Source organism: Osmerus mordax, chromosome 16 (genome assembly GCF_038355195.1).
Source record: "Osmerus mordax isolate fOsmMor3 chromosome 16, fOsmMor3.pri, whole genome shotgun sequence".
Lineage (NCBI taxonomy): Eukaryota > Metazoa > Chordata > Actinopteri > Osmeriformes > Osmeridae > Osmerus > Osmerus mordax.
In genome coordinates this window covers 8,002,175-8,029,469 of record NC_090065.1, presented here as the reverse complement: position 1 = coordinate 8,029,469, position 27,295 = coordinate 8,002,175, and the positions used below count along the sequence as shown (strand labels likewise).

General features: G+C 41.8%; 5 protein-coding genes across 6 annotated transcripts; 3 read left to right on the top strand and 2 right to left on the bottom strand.

The window, feature by feature from the left end:
- Positions 1-2,344: 2,344 nt before the first annotated feature.
- Positions 2,345-4,175, bottom strand: LOC136958621 (leucine-rich repeat-containing protein 30-like). The gene has a single exon (XM_067252656.1). The coding sequence runs from the start codon at positions 3,921-3,923 to the stop codon at positions 3,024-3,026; it is 900 nt and encodes a 299-aa protein (XP_067108757.1). The 5' UTR covers positions 3,924-4,175; the 3' UTR covers positions 2,345-3,023.
- A 5,069-nt stretch (positions 4,176-9,244) lies between these two features.
- Positions 9,245-13,068, top strand: LOC136958954 (GTP-binding protein Rheb). Its single transcript, XM_067253114.1, has 8 exons — positions 9,245-9,517; positions 10,374-10,445; positions 11,175-11,242; positions 11,393-11,475; positions 11,585-11,641; positions 11,727-11,774; positions 11,962-12,043; positions 12,301-13,068. The coding sequence occupies exons 1-8, from the start codon at positions 9,466-9,468 to the stop codon at positions 12,391-12,393; spliced, it is 555 nt and encodes a 184-aa protein (XP_067109215.1). The 5' UTR covers positions 9,245-9,465; the 3' UTR covers positions 12,394-13,068.
- A 140-nt stretch (positions 13,069-13,208) lies between these two features.
- ly97.3 (lymphocyte antigen 97, tandem duplicate 3) lies at positions 13,209-14,434 on the bottom strand. Its single transcript, XM_067253115.1, has 4 exons — positions 14,379-14,434; positions 14,061-14,128; positions 13,625-13,747; positions 13,209-13,467 (listed from the first exon to the last, which is right to left on the bottom strand). Exons 2-4 carry the CDS (start codon positions 14,107-14,109, stop codon positions 13,361-13,363), a joined length of 279 nt encoding a protein of 92 aa, XP_067109216.1. The 5' UTR covers positions 14,110-14,128; positions 14,379-14,434; the 3' UTR covers positions 13,209-13,360.
- An 843-nt stretch (positions 14,435-15,277) lies between these two features.
- Positions 15,278-16,828, top strand: LOC136959443 (gamma-crystallin N-A-like). The gene is made up of 4 exons (XM_067253771.1): positions 15,278-15,298; positions 15,615-15,863; positions 16,399-16,544; positions 16,693-16,828. Exons 1-4 carry the CDS (start codon positions 15,278-15,280, stop codon positions 16,826-16,828), a joined length of 552 nt encoding a protein of 183 aa, XP_067109872.1.
- Positions 16,829-18,803: 1,975 nt separating this feature from the next.
- On the top strand, positions 18,804-26,639 carry LOC136959218 (activin receptor type-2B-like). Of its 2 annotated transcripts, XM_067253487.1 has the most exons (12): positions 18,804-18,850; positions 18,975-19,165; positions 21,229-21,436; positions 21,676-21,791; positions 21,972-22,123; positions 22,254-22,397; positions 22,556-22,699; positions 22,803-22,951; positions 23,131-23,245; positions 23,363-23,501; positions 23,626-23,756; positions 23,930-26,639. In XM_067253487.1, exons 2-12 carry the CDS (start codon positions 19,114-19,116, stop codon positions 24,122-24,124), a joined length of 1,545 nt encoding a protein of 514 aa, XP_067109588.1. In that variant the 5' UTR covers positions 18,804-18,850; positions 18,975-19,113; the 3' UTR covers positions 24,125-26,639. The 2 variants fall into 2 exon arrangements, with proteins under 2 accessions (XP_067109588.1, XP_067109587.1); XM_067253486.1 differs by having other exon boundaries at positions 18,809-19,165.
- Positions 26,640-27,295: the final 656 nt, after the last annotated feature.

The following is a 27,295-nucleotide window of genomic DNA, read 5'->3' as shown; positions in this document are numbered from 1 at the left end:
AGAACAGAAAACAAGTTAACCGTGTGGAGATAAAATCATAGCAGGTTGTTGTTCTGGATGCTGAATGTTGCGTGACTATTTAAGTAAAATGTAGTGGAGAATACTGGAACCTCTCACTGAAATTGAATTTGAAAAAATGTGATTTGACCTGACAGGATCAGATGATTCCATCATGACAGCATTGAAGTTATGTACCTCTTTGTTTTCCTCTCTCAGCAGTAAATAAAATCATTTTAGAACACAGAGCAACTACGGATTTATACAAAGAGGTTCATTGGATGTATAATACATTTCAATCAACGTCTTCAAAATGTTTTAATTGTTAAAAGAACAGTTGGCTTGTGGAGTATCTGGTTGAATTACATTTCTCCTTTGGGAACAACACAAATGACTGATGGAGAAGGTAATTACATGTTTTAGTAATTAGAAAAGTAGCAGTGCCACACTGTTTGTCATTAATCTCCCATCATCTCAGGCAGTCGTGTTTGTCAGTAGGATGCATTTTATCACAAGACTCAAGCCTATTTCAACAGGGAACTATAGATTATTATTCCATTGTTATTCTAATGTGGTTGCCAGACATCAGTGAGTTTGTGATATCCCGACTATTTGATTGCCCAAAACTAATGATCGTAGAAAGAGCACCAAGGGATTGATAGGTAATCTTTCTGCTGCGATATTTATGGGCCCCTAGATGTTTTGACCTCTTTTGTTCATAATTCATCAAAAGAACAGTATTTCTGATTGGGGAAGTACATTAGGTGATCCTGTTAAAATAAGGCTGGTTGATAAATCTGTCAATCACTGAAAAAGCTTTGATAATGTACAAACATTGAGCCATACCTGGGTGTGCAGAAGATTTGAACACCATTAATTCCATTCAGACTGATTGCCTGCTTGGTCAATTTAATTGTAATCGATTTTCATGGTGGGTTACTACCATAAAAACTGTCAGTGCATTACTTACTTCAATTAGCCCAAACACTATTTTAGCAATTTTGGTACTTTTCAAGTACTTCTACATTTTCCAGTTGAGTTGACTTACTGTAAACTTGAATGCATTGTCAAAGGGGTGTTTTGTGCTCAATGTGTCCAACCCTCCTCCTCCACTACCACTGGAAATCTTCAAGGCCCACTGAATTTAGATCTGAGGAAAAGTTTTAAAGGTGATAAGCAGATGTTCATTAGAAGTTAATTTATCATGGATGAAGCATGTATGTGTGTGTGTGTGTGTGTGTGTGTGTGTGTGTGTGTGTGTGTGTGTGTGTGTGTGTGTGTGTGTGTGTGTGTGTGTGTGTGTGTGTGTGTGTGTGTGTGTGTGTGTGTAAAGAAGAACGTTCTGTTTGGTGTAAATTTGGTGTTATGCTAGCAAGCTGCCAACAGAGGTCGTTTTTGTGCCACTTTCATAGAGTTTATCGTACAATCCAACAAGTCAGGTTCATGAAACATTCTCTATAACTGATAAAACTGTAAGCCATGGGTTCATAATCCCCAGGGGAAACAGCCAAAGACCAACATTTAAGTACAGATTTCTTAGAATGATTTATAATGGTCAGAGTATAAAAAGCTATTATATTGTGAGTATAGTTCTGAAGCAATTAGATACAAATCAAAGGCGAAGGGCTGTGTGTAAATCTGAAGCTGGGGATCATAAAGAAATAGAAATATATAGTCGTTAGGAATGCCAATGATCCAGTGAGAGTCATATCAACTAACACAGATATTAGTGCAGCTGTTTAAGGTAAAAGTGGAATCCCATTGGATGGCAGTGGACACGCCTGTGGAATGTGACCATCACAAAATCTCATTAACAACGGTCTCCTCCAATCTTGAACTGGCTGAACTGGGGGTCAGACGACTACAGCACTTGACTTAAGGCCGTCTCCATTCACCCCAATATAAATAAACCCAGAATCTGTCCTTTGCTCTAAAGTCAGGTGAAGGTTATTACACATTATTGGTTATGATATAGAGAACAGGATAGAAATATGACACGTTATGCCACACTTGCCCAAGAGAGATTGCTGTACAGCCAAGTCTGACTCTCATTTTTGCACACCTTTCAATGCAATTTATCTGATGGTAAAAGGTTGCCAAATGCCACCAACAAAGCAAAAAAAATCCAATATATGAGCTCCACTATCCATCTGCTGAGAAAGAAAAAGGGAGATAGAACGATAGCGTTTGTGTGTGACAAAGAGAAAGAGAGTGAGAGTGAGAGTGAGAGAGAGAGAGAGAGAGAGAGAGAGAGAGAGAGAGAGAGAGAGAGAGAGAGAGAGAGAGAGAGAGAGAGTGAGAGAGAGAGAGTGAGAGAGAGAGAGAGAGAGAGAGAGAGAGAGAGAGAGAGAGAGAGAGAGAGAGAGAGAGAGAGAGAGAGAGAGAGAGTAAAAATAAGTAGAGTAAGAAAGATTTGATCTGAAGTGTTATAATAGCCACCGCCACTTCAGGGGCTGCTTCTGACCAGGGTGTTGATGTGTTGGAGTGGAACATTTAATCAGAGTCTAAGACCTGCTTTTGTTTGGATGTAAAGCCCTCACCAACACAGTTTCCATTGCCGGTCTCCACTCCCCATACCTGATCCTCATCACCTGGATGGGAAAGGGGGAAGGGGTGCGTGCTGTCACTGGCCCACACACCCAACTGCCCTTTTACTGATGGGACCAACTAAGTCAACTGAGAAGGGAAAAGGAGCTACCCCAAACTAGAGGGGTGAATCGGTGAATTGTGAAACTCGAATTAATGGTTTATACAGACTTTTGACATGGTTTTCATGGTATTCATGTGTCACAGGAAAATTCATTCATTTACACCTGGCAGTCTCAGAAAGCATTTTATCATCTCATCTGTACAGCAAGGTCACAATTACAAAAGGTGATCCCATCCTTGCAGTTAATCTCTCGGTAATCAGATTTTATACTTATACATAAGCGTTGAACAACATCACTGATATGAGTACAAGGAACACACACACACACACAGTCACACACAAACACATACACATTCATAAACTACACTCGTTTCCCTCATCCAGGCTTGAGGTAGTTATAGAGAGCACTAAGGCCTCCCTGCAGCACCTCCTGAATAGGTTTGAGCAGGGGGTTATGGACAATGTGCAGCCCTTTATCCATTGGATGACATGCCAGTTTACCCAGTCGGCTCAGCTGATACATCTCCACAGGCACACTCTGCAGGTCATTAAAGTCCACGTTCAACAGTTCCAGCGTATCCAGGAAGCACAGGGTCTTAGGCAGCACGTGGATACTGTTCCCCTCCACGATGAGGATCTTCAGGTTGACCAGGTCCTGGATTTGGTCGGCGATGTTCTCGAGCCGGTTGCACGCCAGGTGAAGGAAGACCAGACCCTTCATACTGTAGACGCAGGTGGGGATGTGGGCCATGCGGTTGTGACTGAGGTTGAGCTTGGTTAGGTTGCGCATGGCCGCCAGGCTGCCAGGGAGGCCCGTGATCTTGTTGTTAGCCAGGCTGAGCACCTCCAGGCGGGTACAGGAGCCCAGCTCCTCAGGCACCTCACTCAGATGGTTGCGGTAAGCAAAGAGGACGCGGAGCTTCTTGAGCAGGCCGATTTCAGGCGGCAGGCACGTCAGGTTGTTTCCCCACAGGTTGAGGATCACCAGGTTGTCCAGAGTGCCCACTGCTGGAGGGAGAGCACACAAGTAGTTCAGGGAGAGGTTGAGTTTCTCCAGCTCTCTCAGTTCCCACAGCTCTGCAGGCATCTGGTCGAGCCCACGCATGGACATACTGAGGGTGCTGTAGCCGAAGTGCGTGGTGGTGTTTTTGCGGATCCTCTCTGCGGCAGATGACAGACTGGGATGGTCGTCTCTTCCGGGGGTCCTCCTTCCCTGACTCACACTCACCTGACTCAACTCTTCTCTGGAGAAACTTCTAGACTGCTTGGCCCCCATGGTCCTCTCAATACACAGCCCACTAGTACAGTTGGCACTTTCTTTCCTATTCAAACCAAGTATCAGGGTGAGTTGGGCTGAAGCTGGCTTTCTGTGGTTGAACAAGACTTCCTAGCCACAGAGCACATGGTCAGGGTCCTTTCTTTGTGGTTTCTAAGACGGTTGATGTTGTTAGAATTGTTCACTGCTGATGTTTGGCAGGAGAAAAAATTAATCCTGTGTCAGTCCGTTGAGGCAGAGTTGTGTTGCACTCTAGTGAAACGTAGAGCTATGGGGAACGCAGCCTGAGCCTCCCAGACCAACTGCCTGTCTTACCGAGTTTCATCCCCCAGCTGGCCCTGTCACTTCACAGGACTTCAGCCAGCGCCACCCCCTGTGATAGCAACCACGACTGCAGGGACACCGTGTGAGTTCAATCAGCTGATGTCACTGTCATGATCTCATAACTGCAAACGCACCCAACCTTGTGCACACACCCACGTGCACATACAGAAACACTCACACACACTGCCACACAGTGAGTAAAAAGGTTTGTTGTTATTGAACACCTGTTATCATTTGTGTGTAAATAGTATCTTACATGTTTATCTGTTTTTCAGAGTTTGTATTGAAGCTGTCAGAAACAAGTCAGCACCAGCCTTGACTCAAGTATAGTCTGAGGACATGGAAATTGTCCAGTGATCATTCAGATCCAATTTCCATTGGGCATTGGTGTTACCTAAGAGTGAGATTGCTAACCACAGTACATTTTTATACAATCCTAGATTAGTTTAACGCGTGTATGTTTATCTTTACGAGCTGTGAATTTAAAGCAGGGGATGAGAGGCCAGGAAAAGAAAACTTGGACCTTGGCCAATGTTTTGGACGAGAGTCTCTTAGATTGACTGCTACTTGGAGTATCCTCAGTCAGCCATCATTACTTGCTCAGTAAATGAATCAATGAGCCTTGGTAATGAACCGCACTGATACTAAATGTAAACCACACAATCAATTGTTCTACTCCAGAATGCGGTCACATTAGAAATCATGAATCTATTGGTTGTGTATGCATTAGAGTTTGATATCTTGACATATTGTATATTCCAACAGCTGCCTGTTTGCCATGTTGACCTCTTGTTTGAATGTATTTCTGTAAGTGTTAATGCCTTCAGATTATTGTGACTGGTACAGCTCTTGTGTAAAGTTACTGTAAACCATGACCACTGTAGAACATTTACTTGCACCTCATGGAATATGGAAGTTTTCAGGCAAATGCTCTCATTTGATGTCACATAACTAGCCAGATTGTGCTGTGGTGGAAATGAAGTTGATCCTGTGTGTCCCTGCCAAATTTCACAGCAGGTCTGCTATACCCTGCCATATTCTATTTACATGAAAAATGACACCTTGACGTCAGTGTTCTAGCATTCCCTGGGTGTGTAAACACAGGCCTGGAGTGGCTGCATGAGGACGGCAACACATGCTGGCAAACATGGAGGCTCTTCTGTTCCTGTTCAGGACAGTCGGCCTTGGATGTACACACATACACTGAATGATTGAATCTCAAAACGAGCGAATGGATGGATGGGGAGGCTAATGAATGAACAGAGGCCTTAGTGGATCTGAGCATGCTGCTGACTATCAGTTGTGGATCATGACAGTGCTTTGTGAATGGCATAAATAGAAGAAGTGATGTCTCACCGCTTCCACCGAAAAGACCGATGCACAAACAACAGCTTGAAATGTAATCAGAGAAAAGTATCTCACAGTCACACATCTTAATAGCCTGTCCCTTTACCACCAACAAGGATGAGATACTCACCTCCACAGGCCCTCAGTCCTGAGTCACACATAAGTGATCTGATTTCAAAGCACTCCACGGCAAAATGATCTGGATGGGGAATAGAGATCAGTATTTGCCCCAATAGAATCTACAGCTTGTGTTGCCACAGGACTTGACAGGGAATATGGGGGTGTGCTGCCACAGAACTGGCCTTAGGTGTCCATAGGAATAAAGGATGTAGGGATCCTGCCAAACCTTGGAGTTCTGCAAACTTGTAATGGCTGAGATGTCACTTTCTGAGGAACAAATTCTTACCGAAGATTGTGTTCGCCCTTTAGGCAGAGTGAGTCACTCAATAGGGCCTAAAAGACAAGAAATATGCATTTAAGACTCCTATTAAATATTCAAATAAGGTGCACTAAGTGGTGAAAGGCATGTGATAGCTGCTAGTGAGCCTCTTGAACTGGTGCTCCTTTATTATTCACCAGGTGCAGATGGAAATATTCACGCCACTGGACACTTTCCAATTGCGTGTCTCTTCCCCTCGGCTAATGGTGGCTGTTGAAGAAACTATGCACTTTTTGTCGGAAATTGAGGATATGTCACGCATTGGAACACCATCTGGAATTCGATTGCGATTAGCCTTCGTTCAAACCTCCAGGTGACACAATGATCTACTCAGCCATGCAAATGTGCCAAGAAAAACATGAAGTGTCCAACTCTGTCTGCTCTGAGGCAAGAATACTGGGCCAAGAACATTTGATTTGGATGTTTCAGATGTTCATTTATTCATCCATTTGGACACATTTGAAGTTTGCCTGTGGCTGGTTGTGCAATATGTCACTCTGGAAATAATACCAAGCAACTGTGCATTATGTAGTCACTGGAGAACATCTTGGTGCTTGAGCTTGGTGCTCAATAACATTTTATTACATTTGCGAAATGTGTATATATAAATTCTGGACTGTGCACACATTACAGAGAGCGTAAATGTTCCTAAATTATTATCTGTGACACAGAAATTGTCAGCATGCTGAAATGTGATGGTGGAGCACTATATCACGTTTGTATCTCCTCATCTGCTACTGGAGGTGACAGAGGCATGCAACAGCAAGCAGTACAGTTTAAAAGAAAGATAGATCCTGAGCTAAACTGGGACAACAAGATGAATAGATGATAAAGGTGCTCAAGGGAGAACACTATCCGGGTTAACACGCCACATAAAGACACCATTTGTAATGATCCATGGAATCAGAGGGAAGCAAGTGAACAGGGCTCCAAAGTGACCAAATCAGGCCAGAGTTTGCTGAGGCAGCAGATGTGAATAGAGACCAATTGTGCTTCTGACAACAACAAGTGTAGTGATTAAGTGCCTGTGAGAAGACTATCTGGGTCTCACCTGCACAACACAGAGAGTCGTAGTCTTAACCACACAAACCACACGGTCGGCAGGGAGCAGAGAGTACTGTGGATCACTATGGTGGTAGTGTGAGGATCAAATCTACTGATGCTTTTTGACAAGGAAAATAAAGTTTGTAAGACAGCAGGGAACATTCTTCTCTTGGCAGATTGCAGACATTGTTTTATTCAACTTGTTTATAATTCACATTCCCAAAACTAGATTTAAACAAAACAAAACGAGGGGTCTTACAAGAAATCTTTAAGGTAATCACATCGATGCTTGTGTTGATCACATGGTCGTTCCTGGAGTGTGTGAGACTTCCTGCTGGGAAACTATGTCTGTCCTTCAGTCCTTCCAGCAAATCTGGAAACACTCTAAAAATACAAACACAAAAAGTAAGTATCACATCAAATACAAAATGTTCACCATGCACCACCAAGGTGGCTCAGCAGAATGCACACACGATGAGGTGAATAAGCCCTCGGAACCTCAGACACCCTCTATAAAGTAAATGGTAAATGGACTGCATTTATATAGCGCTTTTCTACCTTAGCGGTACTCAAAGCGCTTTTCAATGTTTGCCTCTCATTCACCCATTCATACTCTCAAACACACATACCGACGGCAGCGAGCTACCATGTAAGGCGCCGGCCTGCCCATCGGGAGCAACTTGGGGTTCAGAGTCTTGCTCAAGGATACTTCGGCACATGGCCTGGGAGGAGTCGGGGATCGAACCGCCAACCTTGCGATTAACAGACAACCCTCTCTACCCCCTGAGCCACAGCCGCCCCAGTAAAAGTGGAGACACCCCTGGATGAAAGGTGCCATACAAATGCATTCCACTAACTTAAATATGCATTCCGTTTCATGAGGTTGGTGAGTGGGTCCAGGTGCCCCGTGGTGGCTCAGACCCAGCTGGAGGATGTAACGGTCTCGCTCCGCTGGCATGCATGCTGGCATACTAACAGAGCCAGGGGCACTTTCACAGTGAGCTGAAAGAGACTGGCACTAGCGCCACTGCCAACTACCTAGGGATCAGCAGCCCCAGCTCCAGCTGCCTGTTCGCCACACAGCCAAAGGAAATGCAAGAAAAGGAAATAAGGGACGTATTCTTTGCAACATGGTTCATTATGTGTCAATGAATTTCATGACACAAACCACCCAGCAAAACATACATGTCCACCCAGTGTTCCTTTCACCATATTCCCCAGAGGAAAGCAGCCCACAGTCATTTCACATCATGTTTCAGTGACATCCCATGTGACCCTCTGAGTGGTGTGGTCAGGAAGAACGTCTCACTAATCGCTGACAACAGGAGTTCCTGGGAGTCCAGCTCAGAACAGTATCCTCTGAGGAAAAGAGCAACTGGAATGTACAGTAGCTGCTGGAGTGTTTAATCCAGTTTGCTATTTCTATAAACTGAAGTGCTAAACTGATAATAGACTGCACACTGACAACATGAAGTCTAACCATGCATTATCTTTAAAAATATTCTAAAACTTTGTAAACTATGTTATTCAATAAAATATTTATAGATGATGAGTTCCTTTCTCTTGTAATCAGCAAACCACAACAATTCATATGAATAAAACTGTCTGCCTCTGCGCTTTAAACACTTTATGTGTAATTTATAGTGCTGTTGTTACAGTTTTGTTATGGACTAAGTTATATTCAGACCCGAATGATGATGTATAATCTATTATGTTCTAGGGCCCTCTAGCGGCCGATTAGATGTACTAAGAACTGTGTCTTAACTCGAGATGCGTTGCATTAGAAAACGTAGGGATGTGATGGTGTGTACGCAGAACATAAATTACACGTACATTCTACTTATTACATTATTTGTTTGTTTTAAAAACATAAAACTGAAAATCTTAAAGAAAAGAAAATGTTAACAAAATATATTTGCCTCCCTTACACAATAAATCTATTGTGTAGTAGCCTATCGATGACGTCTTTGAATGACATTGCCCTTGACCACCCAACATGCGGGGCCATTACGTTTCACCACCAATGGTTTATCAGAGACGAAGCATCTCACCTCGACAAACAGCGATATTATCCAACCATTCTTCGGCACAAGAAGAAGTTCCCTCCTTTATTTCACGTACAACCTATCGGAATTGAGTGTTCATTAGTCATCATTATAATGCAAAAGGTAGTGACGCAGTTATTATAGACACCCCATGCTTTTATATGTTGAGAAATTCGTTTTCAAACACGGATAAATAGACCGTTATTTCATACCAAATACACATAAATCATCATTTTAAATTCAGGGAGGAAATATGTCGAATCCCTGCTTTTGAATTTGTATGCTGCTCCAACTGAAGGCTGCAATACACCCGGAGGTCTAGATGCAATAGCCAGAACAAGATATGCCGCAGCCAAAGTCCCGAAAAATCGCCATCCTCGGGTACCGATCCGTAGGTGAGTCCAGTTTGGCTGTAAGTTAGCTCTAGCACACTATACGTTTTTTATGGTGTAACATTAGCAGAAAAATACAGCGGGTTGCGTCTCCTGTAATTAACTTAAATTATAGGGAGCAGAATCTGACACACTTACACCTCAGTGGAACAAATTAACGCGTGACCAGGTGAGTTTGGCCTAGTGGTCGCTCTTCAGCTAAGATGTAGTAGGCGAGGCTATTTGACGCGCTAGAGGTTAATAACAATAATGTTACAAATGTAAGCTCTATTTCCTGGACGAATATTATGTCATAGATCACCATTTGGTCAGAGTTAAAGCTTGCACAGGGGCCTGGTTGTCCATGTTCTGTTGTTGAGCTACATAGAATATACATTTAAAATAGAGCTGCCATGACAAAATCTAATGGAACCAGCACGTTTCTAGATGGAGATGATGATAAGCACAATAGTTTTATGGTCCTTACTCCTGACTCAGATCACACCTACCATTGAAATAAGACAACATTTATTCAGAATATGACCCATCTTTGTGTTGGTGTGACAGATCCTCAAGTAAGTAAGTAAGTAAGTAAGACTTTATTTATATAGCACTTTTCATACAAGAATTGCAGCTCAAAGTGCTTTACATAAAATCAACAAAAACAATAATACAAGTGTTGATCTAAAACGTTTAACAAACCAAACTAGCTGCACTCTATCTGCGGTTTCTCGAATCCATCTTAGATCCGAGCTGCCACTTGCAGTTTCTAATAAGCTCAAGCTCATGTAAGCTCAAGGGGAGCTAATTGATAATGATGCTGTCCTTTCATACTACATGTGATGCCTTGAATATTTTTCTCTTTCCTTTTTTTCTGTAGGAAAATCCTCACTAACGATTCAGTTTGTGGAAGGCCAGTTTGTGGACTCATATGACCCGACCATAGAGAACAGTACGTAAGAGACAGCTTTGGGTCTGTGTTGGCCTCATCGCACAGTTAAAACAGAATAAGAATATGAATATTCAAACTGAGCGTGCAGGTTTTTATTCCACTTTCCCATAGGACTTGCTTGACTGGCTCATTGTGATGTGATAGCCTAAGGCTTTCTTTGTTCAAAGACCATCTGGAGTACAGCTTCATAATCACATTATCATCTTTCAACAGCCATTATGTGGTTTTTTTTATTCAATGATTGTTTTTTAACCGCCTATTCTTAAATATTGCCATTAGACACCACCATCTGCACACCCGACTCCATGTCAAACATGGCTAGCCTGTGAGGCTGATATTTAGTATGTATCTAGTGTGCAGAATGACATACACTATGTCCTGGCCTGCTCAGGTGTGAGGTCTGTTTCATCTATTAATAGAGTGTGTTTAGTGTAGCGTGGAGGAAGGCGTCAGCGTTTTCAGGCTACCTCTGTAGCTGGATACTCTGGCGTTCATGTGTATAAGGAACGTAGAGGACATGTCAATATTGACTGTCCCATTAAGATAGGTGTGTCGCACAAACTGGATCCATGTGCTGGATTGTATTTAAGTGAAATTACACAAAGCCACAGGAACAACCCTTTAGTGGACAACCACTGTAGTGAGAGCAATTTTGGGTCCATGAATGTTTTCCATGTACTTTATGTTACGTGTGGTGTTATTACTCTAATCTACCATCTTTTCCATCAGCATTCACAAAGATGGTCACAATAAATGGACAGGATTATCATCTGCAATTGGTGGACACAGCTGGACAGGTAGGGGAGCAACACATGCCACTACGCTTTTCTCACCAGCACCAACAACACCAACAGTCCATACAGACTCATGCTCATCTCTAATTAATAACACTGTGCACAGTTAGTAAGTAAGTGTGACAATGCACTGTTAACTCTCTTCTCTTCCAGGATGAATATTCTATTTTCCCTCAGACGTACTCCATAGATATCAATGGTTACATTCTGGTGTACTCAGTTACATCCAATAAAAGGTCAGTTGTACTTCTGTAATGACTGTAATTGTACAATGACGAGACCATAGACTACAATCTAAAACCTTAACAAATAATTTATTTTGAAATTGAATTTTGTATTTTCCAGTTTTGAAGTAGTACAAGTTATCCATGAGAAGCTGCTGGATATGGTGGGGAAAGTTCAGTGAGTATTTTTTATGAAAATTTGTATGACATTTGGATGTATGGGATATAAAGATAACATACAACATGTATTTTCTTCCTTCTAGAGTTCCAATTATGTTGGTGGGAAACAAGAATGACCTACATATGGAACGGTACGTAACAGACATATACTGACATTCCTGCGTCCGAGGCTCAGGAAATACAAAATGGTTTCTAATAATGTACTGCAAAATGCACTGCACCATGAGTATTTTGAAGCCAGCATTACATTCACACAGCAGTCTGTGAAATGCTCCTAAAGCATGTATTTGTCAGTTGGATTACCTTTTTTTTTTACAGGGTTATCAGCTGTGAAGAGGGTAAGGCATTAGCTGATTCCTGGAATGCCGCCTTCATGGAATCCTCAGCTAAAGAAAACCAGGTGATCACAACAATTAATCTGCATCCGTGTAGTGTGCTAGTAGTACATCTACTGTACAACAATGGGACACCATAGCAAAGATGTAGATTCTGTTATTGAGGCAGACATGATTCATGCTTTATACATTTTTGAATAGTCCTACTGAGTAGAATATTGGATATATGTGTTTCCAGAGACACGTTTGTGTAGGAATGTGGTCTGCAGCCTATAGTATTGCGGGGGGGGGGTAACAGAGTCCTGGATGTTCCCTGACACAGACGGCCGTAGAGGTGTTCAGGAGGATGATCCTGGAGGCTGAGAAGATTGACGGTGGCGTCCAACCAGGGAAGACTTCCTGCTCCATGATGTAGAGCCGCCCAATCAACATACTGGACACTGCACTGGGATATCCCGTTACTTGAAGGCTACCTGCCAGTTCTTCTCCTCCACCTCAAATGATTCCACCATGGTCATGTATATTCCATTCATATTGTCATCATCTTTTTCTTTGTTGGTTTGTTAAAGGATTAGTGGCTGTCTACTGTCATACTTCACCCACAATCCAACTGTCCACCTAGTCTGTGCTAAGAACTGATGCAAAACACAGAACCTCATACTGATGTATCAGAATAAATGTGTTTTTTATGTTAACTAAGACTAGTGACTATTTAAGATTAATAATAATTGTGTTATTTCAAATCTTCTAATGCCAAATTCTAATGAAGGCAACTATTCCCCTCTGTTGAAATAATGTTCTCCTTTCTCCTCAGTGGAGAGATCACGTTCAGTACCTACATACCTTTACAGCCACATAGACTCTAAGGAAATGGTGCAGTTCACGTTTCTTCTGATACATCCCTAGCTGTTAACTCCCTCAACGTACAGCTCTTTTTCTACTTAAATGTTCACATAACCACCTCTTTGTCAAGTCAGTTTGTTTTCATAGCAGTAAGTATCAGCCAAAAAACTGCATCCATTTTCTAATGTTGAATATGTTGTACAAATGCTTTTGATTGTAATCATTAAAGCAAAAAGTGATTATGTAATTCAGTCTTTGGGATTTGTAACATTCTTTAAGTAGCAAGTTTGCTTTGTGCACAGTTTATTCTAAGCAGTTGATTTCAGTAACTTTTTAACTTTAAGAAAATCAATTTAAGACAATAAAAAAATAATTTTTCCTAGAAAACAAAATATTTTACCACTGTTTTTCTCATGAATACTTTAATCCACTGGATTACAGTAATTTATCACCAAATCAAGGTCAAGAACATAATACATCAATGTCTTTCTTATCCTTAATTCTTAACTAGTTTCAGCCAGCCTTATGCAGTGTGAAGGCTAGAATGTGTTGCACATGTCTGTATCACAGCACTTCATGTCGATGTAGGCATTCATTTTCAACATCTCACAGTCTGACATGGCCATGCATTTCTGGTACTGGCCGTCTAAAAGGAGGTGAGAATAGAAGAAGGGTAATATATCATAAACGTAATATGGTCAAGATGTTGACTGCTTTACTATCAACGTATAGAAGGTTGTTGTTTTTTTACTGAGAAACCTGACCAGCAGGTTGTCTGTGGTTTGTACTATAGTGATACTTACTGGGCGCACGGAGGAACCTGGCTGCTGCACACCCATTCTTCTCTGGCTTACAAGTCTCCACCGTTAGGTCACATGATCCTCCAGCTTTCTTGGGAACACAGTGATGGCAGTCCAGGGCTTCACCTATGGCAAAAGACAAAGTTGAATAATAGACAATAATGGAGAATGGAAACACTGCACTAGCACATTTCATATTGTTCTTTTCAGGCTTTTATTTTTAATATTGTCTTTTTACACAAATCGTTCGTACTGGTGTTGCATCAGTAGAGGGGAAGAAGAAAACTTGTTTAAATCCTGTACTTAAAGTATTTCTATGTTAGTTCCAATATTTAACATCACCGTAACAAATAGAGAGAAAAGACATCCCTGAACTAACAGGAGTCCAGGGGTCGTCTGCCAGTGTTGACTCAGTAATAAATCAGTGACAGGGACTCACCACTAATAAACAAAAGAGTAAGAGCAATGCCCAATATTAGGATCTTCATGGTTCTAGTCAGTTGGTACCTGAGGACAAAAATATGTGAATTTAAACAAATATATATGTTCTCTGTTATGTATACAAACACATTGTAAGCAATATTGTGAAACATGGTACCATATTTGCAGCCCTGGTGTGAATTATATTTACAACCATGAGTATAATCAAACTTTTTAGGTCATTCCTTCTAAAATGTTGATGACGATGATTTCTCGTTCCCAATGGCACAACTAACAACACACAAGACAAGTACAGTCAGATTCAGGGGGAACTTACCTCTCCAGTGCTGAGTTGGTAAATGTGATTTAAGTCTGAGCTTCTACCTTATTTATACCTACCGTTTTTCATAGTCATATCCGCTTCCCTGGAGCCACAGTGGCATATCAGAAGTACACTATCAGTGAACCCACCCACTCCTCCAGTAAGTACACAAATGTGTACACGTGATAACTATACACTAAATCCTTGCATTATGCAAGGATTGAGCAACATGTCTGACTGAGACATCTACTGTAAATATTGCTTAATTTTAAAAAAAAACATAGAGATTTGTGTAATATCAGTGCCTCTTTATCATACCTTCATGATAAGATTTGAAGGTATTGTGATTTAGACTTAGCAGTATTTAGACTGCATGTGAACTTTGAGGGAGGTGCAATGTATTTTCATTGTTCTTTATGTAACTATGACTTCATATACAGGTAATGCAAAGCTGGGAGTTTTGGCGTTCTCTTTAGGCATTGAAAAGTATGTCCTTGCCTCTCCTCTTTCAGTCTAATCTGTGTCTACGGTGTACGTACAGTATGTCCTCCCTTGTCTAATCTGTCACTCTGTCCATTTTCTCTCCAAAGCCAAGCAATGTTTATTTTGTTTACACCCTAAAACAGACTGGAACCTTGCCCAATACCTCAATCAATAAAATACCCCCCCCAAAACTCAATCAAAGCAAAATCATTGGCCCTATTGTTACCCGCCTCCTAAGCCAAAGTCCAATATCAGCAGTGCAAATGTAAGGGAAACTGTCCATGAAGCAGAAAGTGTAAACCCTCTTTTGTTAAGCCTTTGTTGTTTTGGCCTCGCAATGCCACCATGCTCCCTATTGACCATATATATCAGGGAGTCCAAATTTTTCCACTCTTATACTGTGGGAGTAGTTTAAACTCTACAGTTGGAAAATGTCGCAGTACTCAGGAAAGGTGAGTAGCATGACAGGGAGGCTAAGACAGCCATCTTGGAGCACTCTTCCCAACAAACACATGCACACTTCTGGACACATGCATGCTAACCCACAAATAATTTGTACTGTAGTTTGAGTAGTTTAGTCTACAGTTGCATCATTATGAGAGCTTCATATCAATGCATGAAGTAACAATAATGCAGTACTAAACGTAAATGATCTTCAGAACTGCTGGAGAAATCCAGTAAAATATTTTTTATTAAAAGAATTGTGCAATGCAAAATACTCATGTCTGAGAGCCTAGTCCTAACGTCTCTTTTGGTGTGGCTGGTCAGATCGTATTCTACGAGGGGAAATGTTTCACCGGGCTTAAGCTGGAGATATGCGGTGAATGTGACAACTTCCAGGACCGTGGCTTCATGAACAGGGTCAACTCCATCCGTGTGGAGAGTGGAGCCTTCATCTGTTATGACCACCCTGACTTCAAGGGCCAGCAGTACATCCTGGAGCACGGAGAATATCCAGAGTTTCAGCGTTGGAACGGCCACAATGACCACATAGGCTCCTGCAAGCCCATTAGGATGGTAAGGGTTATTAATGGTCAGCCCAAATGACACACAGGGATCAACAGTTTTAAAGAGAGCTGGAAGGGCTGCAGGATAGATGACATGCCAGACTGGCAAGGGGCAGACTGGCTGGCATGTTGCAAGAACCTGTGGATTCATGTCCTCTTAAATACTCTGCAAGACAGAGGGACAGACTGAAATAGAGATGCCTATGTATGTGCTTTGCAAGCAAATGATGTGCATGTTTTGATAACTGGACATGTGGCAGTGACAGGTGGGGAATATTTTATTGGAATCACATGAGTTCCATGGCCAGAAAAAGGCTCAGTCATGTTATTAAACAAACAGTCTCTTATGGATTTTTTTTTTTACAAAAAGAGAACGCAGCAATGAAGCTGAATTGTAATTTCATGTGCCAAGAAGCTGGTGTTTTCGTTTGTCGTCGTTTCAGCTGTTCAACTTTTCTTTGTGTTCCTTCACACTCTTGTCTTCTTGCTCTTTTTTTACTGCATTTCTTGAAATCCGTGAGTGCGCCTGTCATTCTGCCCAACAGCACGGCGAGCACTATAGGATGCAGCTGTTCGAGGGAGCTGACTTCGCAGGCCAGTGTGTGGAGCTGAGTGAAGATGCTCCATTCCTTCAGGGCCAAGGCCTGAGCAAGAACTGCATCAACTCCATCAAGGTCTATGGAGACGGAGCGTATGTATCAAGCTGATTGAATGGCATTCGTGGAACACTTTGTTTGCTATTTAATTTGTGTATATCCGTCTGGGTCTGTTACATGTGTGACAGAGTAAATATCAAGATTCTCTTTTCTCTCGTGACATTTTACCTTTTTGCTTGCCAGGTGGGTGTTGTACGAAGAGCCTAACTACCGTGGCCGCATGTACATTGTGGAGAGAGGAGATTACGGTAGCCACATGGAGTGGCAGGCCCAGAACCCCAACATCCAGTCTATTCGCAGGGTTGCCAACTACTTTTAAACCATTCCATGATTACCTGACCTCCCTGGAGTGCAGGGCCAATCATGGTTAGACCATACACCTGAGACAATGTAAGGTATTGTCAAATATGTTTACATACCAGGCATGGAATCTTATCCCCACCCCCTTCCTGAAATCAACACCATGTACATGTAGCTATGAAAATAATAAAAGAGGAAAAACTATTATGACATGCTTGTCTATTTATTTTTGTACTGAAATAATTCGTTAAAATGGTGAAAATAAAGTAGGAATTGATTTACAAGAATCCTCAATGTTATTTATATTTATGTACATGGCTATTTTTCTCAAAATAATCTATTCCATCTACCAACTAAGACTGCAGGTTAATATCAGACAACCAGAGTCATGGTGTATTACCACCACCTAGTGTTATCTATCTATTATCTGCTTTAGTAGATTAGTGATCTTCATCTTTGGAAATAGAAGATCCAACTAATCCTTCTATTACATTCCCAGGATTGCCAGTGACTTACAACAATGCAGTAGGCTACCACTGGGTTCACTGGGGCAATGATATAGAATAATTCAATTTAAACTACACTTAAGATGCTGTTTCTAACCAGATTGCCCCTATTTGATTATTGTTCTATTATGAGCCATTTAGCTCCAAAACATGGTCGTTTCTCCTCCATGGATGTCTCGTCTTGGCAGGGTTAATGAACATTTGACCAACACTCACATGCTCTTTTAGTTGCCATGACAATATGTGAGCACATCTGTTTTTACACAGGTTCACTGATGCACTATATTGAATTAAAGGGTCAATATGGAGTAAAGGGAAATGCTTTGTCTCAGGTTACAGTCTGCTAGGTCGAAAACCGCTACCATCCTGACAGGCCTACATGTCAAAGCACACAGAGAACAGTTCATTTTCTGGGAGGACATATTTATGGCATGTTATACAACGGATAGCCCCCATAATTTTTCTGCCATTCTTTTACACTTTAGAATCAGATTTAGAATGGGATTTATTTGCCATGAAAGTTTGCACAGACAAGGAATTTGCTTTGGCAGGAAGGTGCATACAATAAACATTTAGGGACCTAAAATTTAAATATGTGGACTATCTATACTAAGGGTACATAAACTAGCAGTACTAAGTGGAATTAGAATTAAATAAAATATACAATAAAATAAAATATAGGTTGCCTACACACCGTATACCTACACACTTTAAGCACAGCGTGTCATCTTGCAGGTGGAAGGACGTAAACATATTTGGATCATGATCATAGCAAAAAAACTGTTGACTTTTAGGAAACCAGGGCGTGAATTTCACGTCGTTGCCAGGCAGTTACAAATTCGCTTCTCGACCTAAATGATATTCTGATACATTTTGTTCACAGTGAGGGCACAGCTGAGTTGGTGACTGCAGGCCTGGTCTGTAAAGTCAGTAATTCCGAAAAATACTGCCCGGTAGCTTAGGCTACTAGTGTGGCTTCCACGCATGAAGGATGTCTAATACTTCCCAGCTGCAGTAGAAAATATATTATTTTTACCATTCTGTGACTGTTTAACAGTTGTCCAGGGCTCTGTAATTTTATCAAAAGTTTGGCGTGAGATTATCATACATGTCAACGTTTGCCAAGTACAAAACGTTCGGGTGGGGTAAGCTCGGCAATTAATATCCATTAATTGTAGCCTATATAGCGGGACAAGTTATTCCTTACTTCTCAGCGTGAGAAATGGTTAAAATGCGTGAGAAACACAAGGTTTTGCGTGAGAATCAGAAATGGTTGAAAAATGAATGCTATCTTCGAAGACAAAAAATATTTCGCGTGTTTATTTATATATTTCTCACCAACGTTCCCGTTCCATTTCACATGTCTCACTCTAAGGTCATACCGCGAGCTGCCTGAATTCCCCTCTTTGTGTTTACACATCCGGGTTTCCCTATTTGCAGCCCATTCCCCATTTAGAAGCCATTTTGGACACAAATCAGCAACATGTAAACCGCGACCTCCCGACGCAGTGGTGCTATTCAACTCAGTTACCTTGGTAAAGGTCTTAAACAGTGCATTTCTGGTCAATTTGTTAATTAGGAATGGTACATATAGTCTAATCTATTAATGCACCTTGATAATCAAACGTCTCTACATTCTTCAAACATTGTTGCTCCGAGGCTGTTGACACGCGCTTGGTTGCTGGATGGACCGCGAAGGCCTGTGGTCTTTTTGATCGTGTACTGATGCTGGGACTATTTTAAATGTTCGCTACGGAAAAAGGAGAACGTGTTCGCTGTCTTCAATTTTTAGGAGAACATGTCTTTTTCGTGGTTGACTTGTTCACTTCTTCTGGGAACTTTATGTGCAGGTAAGCTAATCAATTGTTGAGATAAGATTGCAACAGTTTCAGTCTAGGCCATTAATCAAACTAATACCACACTATTCAGTTTCTGAAACAATGTAACTTGACGAGTAGCCGACACGATTTATATAAATGTTGCACCAGTTGTAGCTTTCCTCTCTTCCATATACTCCCATTGAGTTTGTCATTTAGTCTTCTAATATCGTTTTTGCGAAACTAAAATCATTCTTGAATTGTTAAGTGATAGGCTAACTCGATCTATTGTGAACATATGTGTATATATTTTGCGTCAGCAACTTAATGCAGATGACATCAATGAGGATCCTAACACTGAATCGTCCTTAAGCCTCTTGTGATTTTCAACACAAATATCTAGAGCAGCAGCTGTATCAGCAGCCCAATGAAATGCTGTAGTAGTCTATTTCCGAATTAGAGCGCTTTGTTTTGATTTGGGATGACGAAATCAGCCGCACGAAAAAGCACATAGCTACAATACAAGAGCATGCTCGGAAATTATTAGGCTACTGAATTTACATCTATATACCCTACCGCACAGTCTCGTTTAATTCGCAGGGAAGTAAAACTGCAAACTTATAACATCTTTATTCATCACGTGAAATTAAATGTCGGCTTTGTTTTCTTTGTGTATTTTTTCAGGAATTTCTCCCTACGTCAATGATGGGAAGTGTACAAGGCTTATATTTCCTCTATTTTGATTTAATTTGACTAAATTTAGGGAGAGTAAAAAAAACAATGGATCTTCAAAAAAATATATAATCAATAGATATGCACATTTGGATTGAGAAATATATTTCCCATTCAATATATATTCAATATTATTGTATGCCTTTAGCTTGTTAAAGAGAAGAGGGGAACAATAGGAAACTGCTTCTCCAGAGTTTTTGTTGTTGGTGTGTAGGCTTCAGTGAGTGATAGAGGGAGAGGGGGTTGGGGAATTATCTAGTAGTAAAAGTCCTCAGGTCATGTGACTACACACAAGCAATACAATCAGCTTAATGGAGGCAGAAGTAGTCTTCCTTTTGTTTGTGTGTGAAGAACAAGTAATAGGTAACAGTACATACTGAAGAAATGGCTCAATTATTTTGGTATACACTTGCCAAATGTATACCAAAAAACCCTGCCTGTGTGTGTGTGTAATGGGTTGAGGGGTAACATTGGGGGATGGGCAACTACCCTTTCTGGTAGGGATTTAAAGGGACAGGAATTATTTTTCTGTGAACAAAGATAAATGATGTTCTAATGTGCTTTGAATGGAATTCACAAAGGATCTATTTAAGTATATATCCCTGCATTTTTAAATGCAGGGATATGTTTCCAATATGTTTTGTTGATTGAACAAAAAGTGTAGTTTTGCTGACGGAGGTTTCCACAGTAAAGATTAAGGACATGCTAATCAATAAGACCTCAGATGACTTTGAGAAATTGCAAACAGCGCAAGTTTCATTTGCAAAATGGTAGCTGGCTTACACATGTAACGGGTAGGACTGTGTTCACCCTAAACTTGTAGCTTGTCATCCATACCAATTACTCCTTCCACTGTTGCGTCATGGACTGGTGTATAACCTTATCTGTCTATCCAGATGTACACTTTTCTCTTGTTAAGAACAGCACTAGCTAATGTTATCTGTACTCTTGGCACGCTGTAGTCTGTGTCCCTAGCACAACAAGCTGGTAATTCCATCATTTGTCAGAGGATGATTAAATCTAAGTTGATCTTCTAAGCAGTGAGGTATCAGTTTTTATACAGATTGAATTAGGCTAACTCTATAATGCATGAGAGAAATTAAACACTATCGCCCAATGCCATATTTCACCCCAAAAAGTCTCATTAGAGAGTTCCTGACTTGGCTGCCTGCCAGAATGATGGTGGAGAAAGAGGTCTTGTTTGGAGCACACCACATTCTAAGAATTAATAGGCCCAGTTCAATCATCGAAGTGTCCACTTTTCACCTCGGCAATTGAATCACAATTTATTTTCTTAGCTGACTGAGTGTAAATGAAATTGAGCTCAAACTGGTCCGTTGTCTCCCCCCCCCCCCCTCCACCAGGATACAGCCTAGGAGAAGCAGAGACCAGAGAGTGTGTGTACTACAATGATAACTGGAGGACAGAGAGGACCAACCAGAGTGGCTTTGAGAGGTGCGAGGGGGAGAAGGACAAGCGCTTGCACTGCTACTCCTCCTGGCTCAACTCCTCAGGAACCATCAAACTGGTGAAGAAGGGCTGCTGGCTGGATGACTTCAACTGCTATGACAGGTCAGAGTACTCTCTAGCCCCTCACGAGACGCTTTACTTTGTCTGTTTGATTGCTAAAGGAGCCAAGTGATACTCATTCTGACAGAACCTTGAAGAAAATTCTTTGAATAGACAGAATAGATAGAGATACACAAGTCGTGCATGGAGCGGCTGGTTGTTTTGAAGAGACCAGTCCATGGAGAGCCCTTGTGAGGATGGGAGGTGATTAACACTTAAGGATGTGTGTCGTGTCCTCACAGGCAGGAGTGCGTGTCCATGGAGGAGAACCCTCAGGTGTTCTTCTGCTGCTGCGAGGGAAACTACTGCAACGAGAGGTTCACCCACCTCCCCAACCTCATCGGCAGCGGCAGCCGAGGTGAGTGGCGACCTCTGGCCCCATTCTAACGATGGACAGGCGGGAAATGCGTATTCATCATACTAACGCTTCAGGTCGACGCGGCGGAGCCACATCGCAGTCCTTTATTTTGTGCTAATGTGTGTGGCCTTTTTGACATGACTGACCGGCCATGTGTGACTGCGCTCTCTCCCCTCTCAGTGAAAATCCGCCCTCCTCCCAGAGTGCCCTCTCTCCTCAACGTGCTGGTGTACTCTCTGCTGCCCCTGTGTGTGCTGTCCCTGGCCCTTGTGCTGGCCCTGTGGATGTACCGCCACCGCAAACCTCCTTATGGCCACGTGGACCTCGGCGAGGTACGTCTGCCACCCACTTCCACGCTCATCCCACGACACACCGCTTTTTTTCCTCCTCACAGGAAATGGTTGGATTTGAGGTGTTTTTAAAAGATTCAAGAATTTCATTCGTACCCTCTATGTTTCTCAGGACCCTGGTCAAACCCCACCCTCCCCTTTGGTTGGTTTGAAACCCCTGCAGTTGCTTGAGATCAAAGCCAGGGGGCGCTTTGGCTGTGTGTGGAAGGCCCAGTTGATGAGTGAACATGTCGCTGTAAAGATCTTCCCTGTTCAGGTGAGGGACTGTCTCCCTCAATGCACACATCACTCACCGGCAGTAGAAATGCACACACAGCTGTGAGTGGCTCATTGACGACACGTACAATAGCAGTGTCTTTTAAACGGAACTGACAAAGGAACTCCTCTTGGTGGGGGGGGGGTGTGTCTGTGCAGGACAAGCAGTCGTGGCAGAACGAGCGGGACATCTTCCTGACCCCCGGAATGAGGCACGAGAACCTGCTGCGCTACATCGCCGCTGAGAAACACGGCGCCAACCTGGAGACGGAGCTTTGGCTCATCATGGAGTTCCACGAAAGGGTGAGCACTCGGCGGACCAGCCGCCAGCCACACCACTCGGTCCCACCCCACACAGGCACGCCTACCATCTGCCTGTCGAGTGACTGTGTCTCTGTGTGCGCAGGGCTCGTTGACGGACCATCTGAAAGGCAGCACCGTGACATGGAGTGAGATGTGTCACATATCAGAGACCATGTCCCATGGGCTGGCCTACCTCCACGAGGACAACTTAATCTACAAAGGAGACGGGCCTAAACCCACCATTGCACACAGGTAGGGACAACTACTGTCCTCCCACTGCCGGAGATTGGACTTGTCAGTATCCGATGAGCTGACATTTTTAGTTCCAACATTCTAACGGCACTCCTCATTTTTATTTCAGTTGATCCAGGGGTTTATTCCATCCTTTAGAAAATCTTGGGCACTTACATATGCTTGCTTCCATTTTCAAGGGACTTCAAGAGTAAGAATGTTATGCTTCGAGATGATCTGACTGCAGTTATCGGAGACTTTGGGCTGGCCGTCCGGTTTGAGCCTGGGAAGCCACCTGGGGATACGCACGGCCAGGTATCTTTCCCTGATCTGACGCACACGCACACGTACTCTGTCACTCACTCACACAGGCACAATCCCACCTCCATCCATCTCCCAGCCTCACTCTCACCCCCCTGCATCGTCCCTCAGGTGGGCACGAGGCGATACATGGCCCCTGAGGTGCTCGAGGGAGCCATCAACTTCCAGCGGGACTCCTTCCTGAGGATCGACATGTACGCCATGGGCCTGGTGCTGTGGGAGCTGGTCTCGCGCTGCTCCGACATAGACAGTGAGTCCGAACTTTGCTCGGTGACTTTTAATGATCTCGTCATCAGGGGTTGACTTCTCATGAAGCCTCCAGTCTGATCCCTCTTGTCTGGACCGTAGCTGACCATGGTTTCCTCTTTTTGCAGGTACTTTGGGGGAGTACATGCTGCCTTTTGAGGAGGAAATAGGACAACATCCCACCCTGGAGGACCTGCAGGAGGTGGTTGTGCACAAGAAGATGCGTCCAGCCTTCAAGGACTACTGGCTTAAACATCCTGTGAGTTACTGCCTATTAAGCCCTGTTTAAAAGCCATTTGGGTTTGCTAATGCATTCTGCAGATTGAATATGGAAGTTGTAAATGGCGCACGATAACGTTGACTAGAATACAATTGTTGTCTGACTTCCTTCAACTCGCTGTGTTGTGATGTCGCTCTTGTGATTGGCTGCAGGGTCTGAGTCAGATGTGCGAGACCATAGAGGAATGCTGGGACCATGACGCAGAGGCCCGACTGTCAGCTGGCTGTGTCGAGGAGCGCATCGCACAGATCTCCAGGACAACAAACAGTACTACCTCGGATTGTCCTCTCTCCATAGTGACTTCAGTCACCAATGAAGACCTACCTCCCAAAGAATCCAGTACCTGAGGGTGAGATCACCGAAGCATACAAGTAACAGTGACTTCGAGCTCCTAATGTTATATCCAAACTCAGCGGATCTCCGTGAAAGATATTGTAAACAACTTGAATGCAGCTGCTATTTTTATCTTTTTTTATTTTTTATTTTATTTTTTTGTTCCATGTTTCCTGTGATTTTGTTGTTGGGGGGGTTACTAATACATCCGTCTGCTGTAGGTTTGAAATAAGAAACAAGAATAGAAATAAGCTATTGGCTGGGCACCTCATATACCCACGTGTCAAATCTTAAATTCCATCAATACCTCAAATACTTTGTGTTAGTTTTAATATTGTTATTTTAATTATTATTATTATTATTATTATCATTATTACCTCATATGTTGTTATTGTCTCAGTTTGGTCAAGATTGTCATTGGCCAAACAAGGAACCTTACTGAAACCCTGGATGTCGCGCTGGACACCTTGGAGGAACTATAAAACTGTTATGATTTTCCTCAGGGGATGAAGAAGCTTCTCTTTCACTTAGTGTTTTACTTCTTGTCTGTGAACAGCTCAAAAACGAATTGGCTAAGAAAACAAATGACAGGACCACAGATTGTTTTAACTGACTGAGAAAGACATGAGCTTAAGAAATCCATGTAATTATTGGACTGAAGAATCTGGACAAAACACAACTTTTGTCCTTGTGGAACTACCTCTCAGGTATCAAGTAGGCCTATATTGGAACTATCCGTTTTATTTTTTTACTTTTCACAACAAAAACAAAAAGCCCAGCTATCTAGCTACTGTATGTTTGAACTATACATTTATGCTTATTGATCAGTTGGCGTTACTCCTTTACCAGTATAGACATAGATGAATGCTATCTGGAGTTGCAATGTTACACATTCTTGATTTTATTTTTGCGTTTTGATTTTACTATTTGTACATGTGCGTGTGAAAGAAATGGAAGAATAGAGATTGTGAGGCAGGAAGAGTGACAGGATTTGTGTTTTAACAGCCAGAACATTGAACAGGTAGTAGATTCATCCTCACAAGGGCCATAAATCAGTAGGCAACATGTCTGTTTATCGGTTTTCCTGTAGCAGACTCCCACACACCATTCTCAGATACCTCAAAGATACTACATCAAGCAAATAAATCTCTGGATGTCTAAAACTCAATACCATACCATAACATTGAATGTCCTAAATGCTGCTGTAACTACTCAAGGATAGATGTACATGTATTCTTTATTGATGCTAACAACTGCAAAAGTCCTCTACTGCTTACTCCTCCTGACCTCAGATATTCTGACAAGTACCTCAGGCTTTTATATATATATATACCTATATATTATATATCTCTGTTTTGTTGTATTTTATTGTGTCAAGTAGTCAAAAAAACATTTTATTGCAGGTTTGCTGCATCAGTGGTGATTTCTTGCCCGATTTTGGTGTTGTAGGAACCTAAAGAAAAGAGGTGTAATCTTGTAATTTTCTGTATGCAGTTTCCGAACACTGATTTTATACAGTACCTGGGCATTATTGATTTTGTTTCCATATGAATGAAAAGGGACTTTCACTTTAATCCTCTGTATTTAAGAATCAAGCTAGTCATTCTGTGATTTTCAATGTGTTTTCTATTGGATTTTCAGGACGTGTTTGTGTTAATATGACGTACCCAGTTATTTTTGGTCAGAAGATAGGTAGCACTAGATTAGGAATATTAGAGTGTAAAGAAAACAACAAAATATAACAAACTCAGATGATTGTGATGTGGTGTCCATAGCCTCATTCAATGCCAATATGAACAGTATTACCTCAGTGATGTTAGTCATCTACAGAAATGTTATCATTCAGTTATTTCAGTCACGTTAAAACAAAACAAAATTGGGATTTTTTGTCGTCTTGATACAATGAATACAAAAGTTAAGAGCAAATTGTCTTCTACTGTACTGAAGGAAAAACATGCCATGGTACATGATATAGTGCATATATATATATAAATATGTGTGTGTAACAGAGAAGTGAGCATGTGGGTACACACCACATACTATATCAAGACTGATGTTGTTGGCCATGCAGTCCTGCAATATTTTGTATGCAGCAATAGATAATATCATGGTTTGTTTATCTCTGATTGTCTGCTGGTCATCAATTAATGGTTTGAGGACCATCAAATTCCATGCATATTATACGCTGTTACTGTGAATGCTATCTTGCATCCAGATATGAACTGAAACCTGATACCTCATGCAGTACCTCATTGATAATTATTTCCAACTCTGAGAGAATCTAATAGAAGTATCATGTAAATAGTTACTTGACTTAATGTAAAGGATTCTTCCTTTCCATGTTTAGACCCTGTGAAGATTATTTCTTTCTTTTTTTTTATTACAGCAGATTATTTTCAATTTCTATTGTGAGAATGGTAATGGGTGAATATGTTTTGTCCTGTTTGAATGAGTTATGTATGTGTCCACTAAAAAGAATGAATGTCCATGTGATATGTGAAAAACCAATAAAAGCTAGATAAGAACACATCCAACGTTTTGTATTATAATAAAAAGGATTACATTAACCATGTATCTGCATATTTTTATCATCCATCATCAATTCTTAACACGAGTGCACAGTGTCCGTGATGCAGTCAGTGATTAAGATGTCAGTGAAAAACAGAGATGCAGATTCCGTGAACTATAGTGCAAAGTTCCCGTGATAAAATTGGTGGCACACACACAGATTCCTGGAATTATAGATATGGCATAGTGCCCACCTGCGATGATGTCGGTGACACACAGATTTCTGGAATTATAGCTAGATAGTGCAGTGCCCGTGATGCAGCTGGTGATGACAGTTCTCAGTGGTTTTGGTACCTATATTTCTCAGATCACAATGGAAATTCTCAGTCATCTCTGAAGTACTTGTTCAGCCTCCACATCTATTCTAGGCAAAGTGCCAATGCTGTGGTAGCATACATTCATGCAAATGATTATGTAGATTCAATTTGTCTGACATTACCCCCGTTATAAATTGCTTGTTATGTTGATCAAAATGTATTATATTGGTTCTCAGTTAAATTGTCTTACCACCACATACATCTAAACATTAAATTCATAACATAAGTCCTTACGTGCACAATGGTTGAGCCAGTTGTCATAATTGTAGGCCTAATTCACCACACTGTCTATACTGCCTG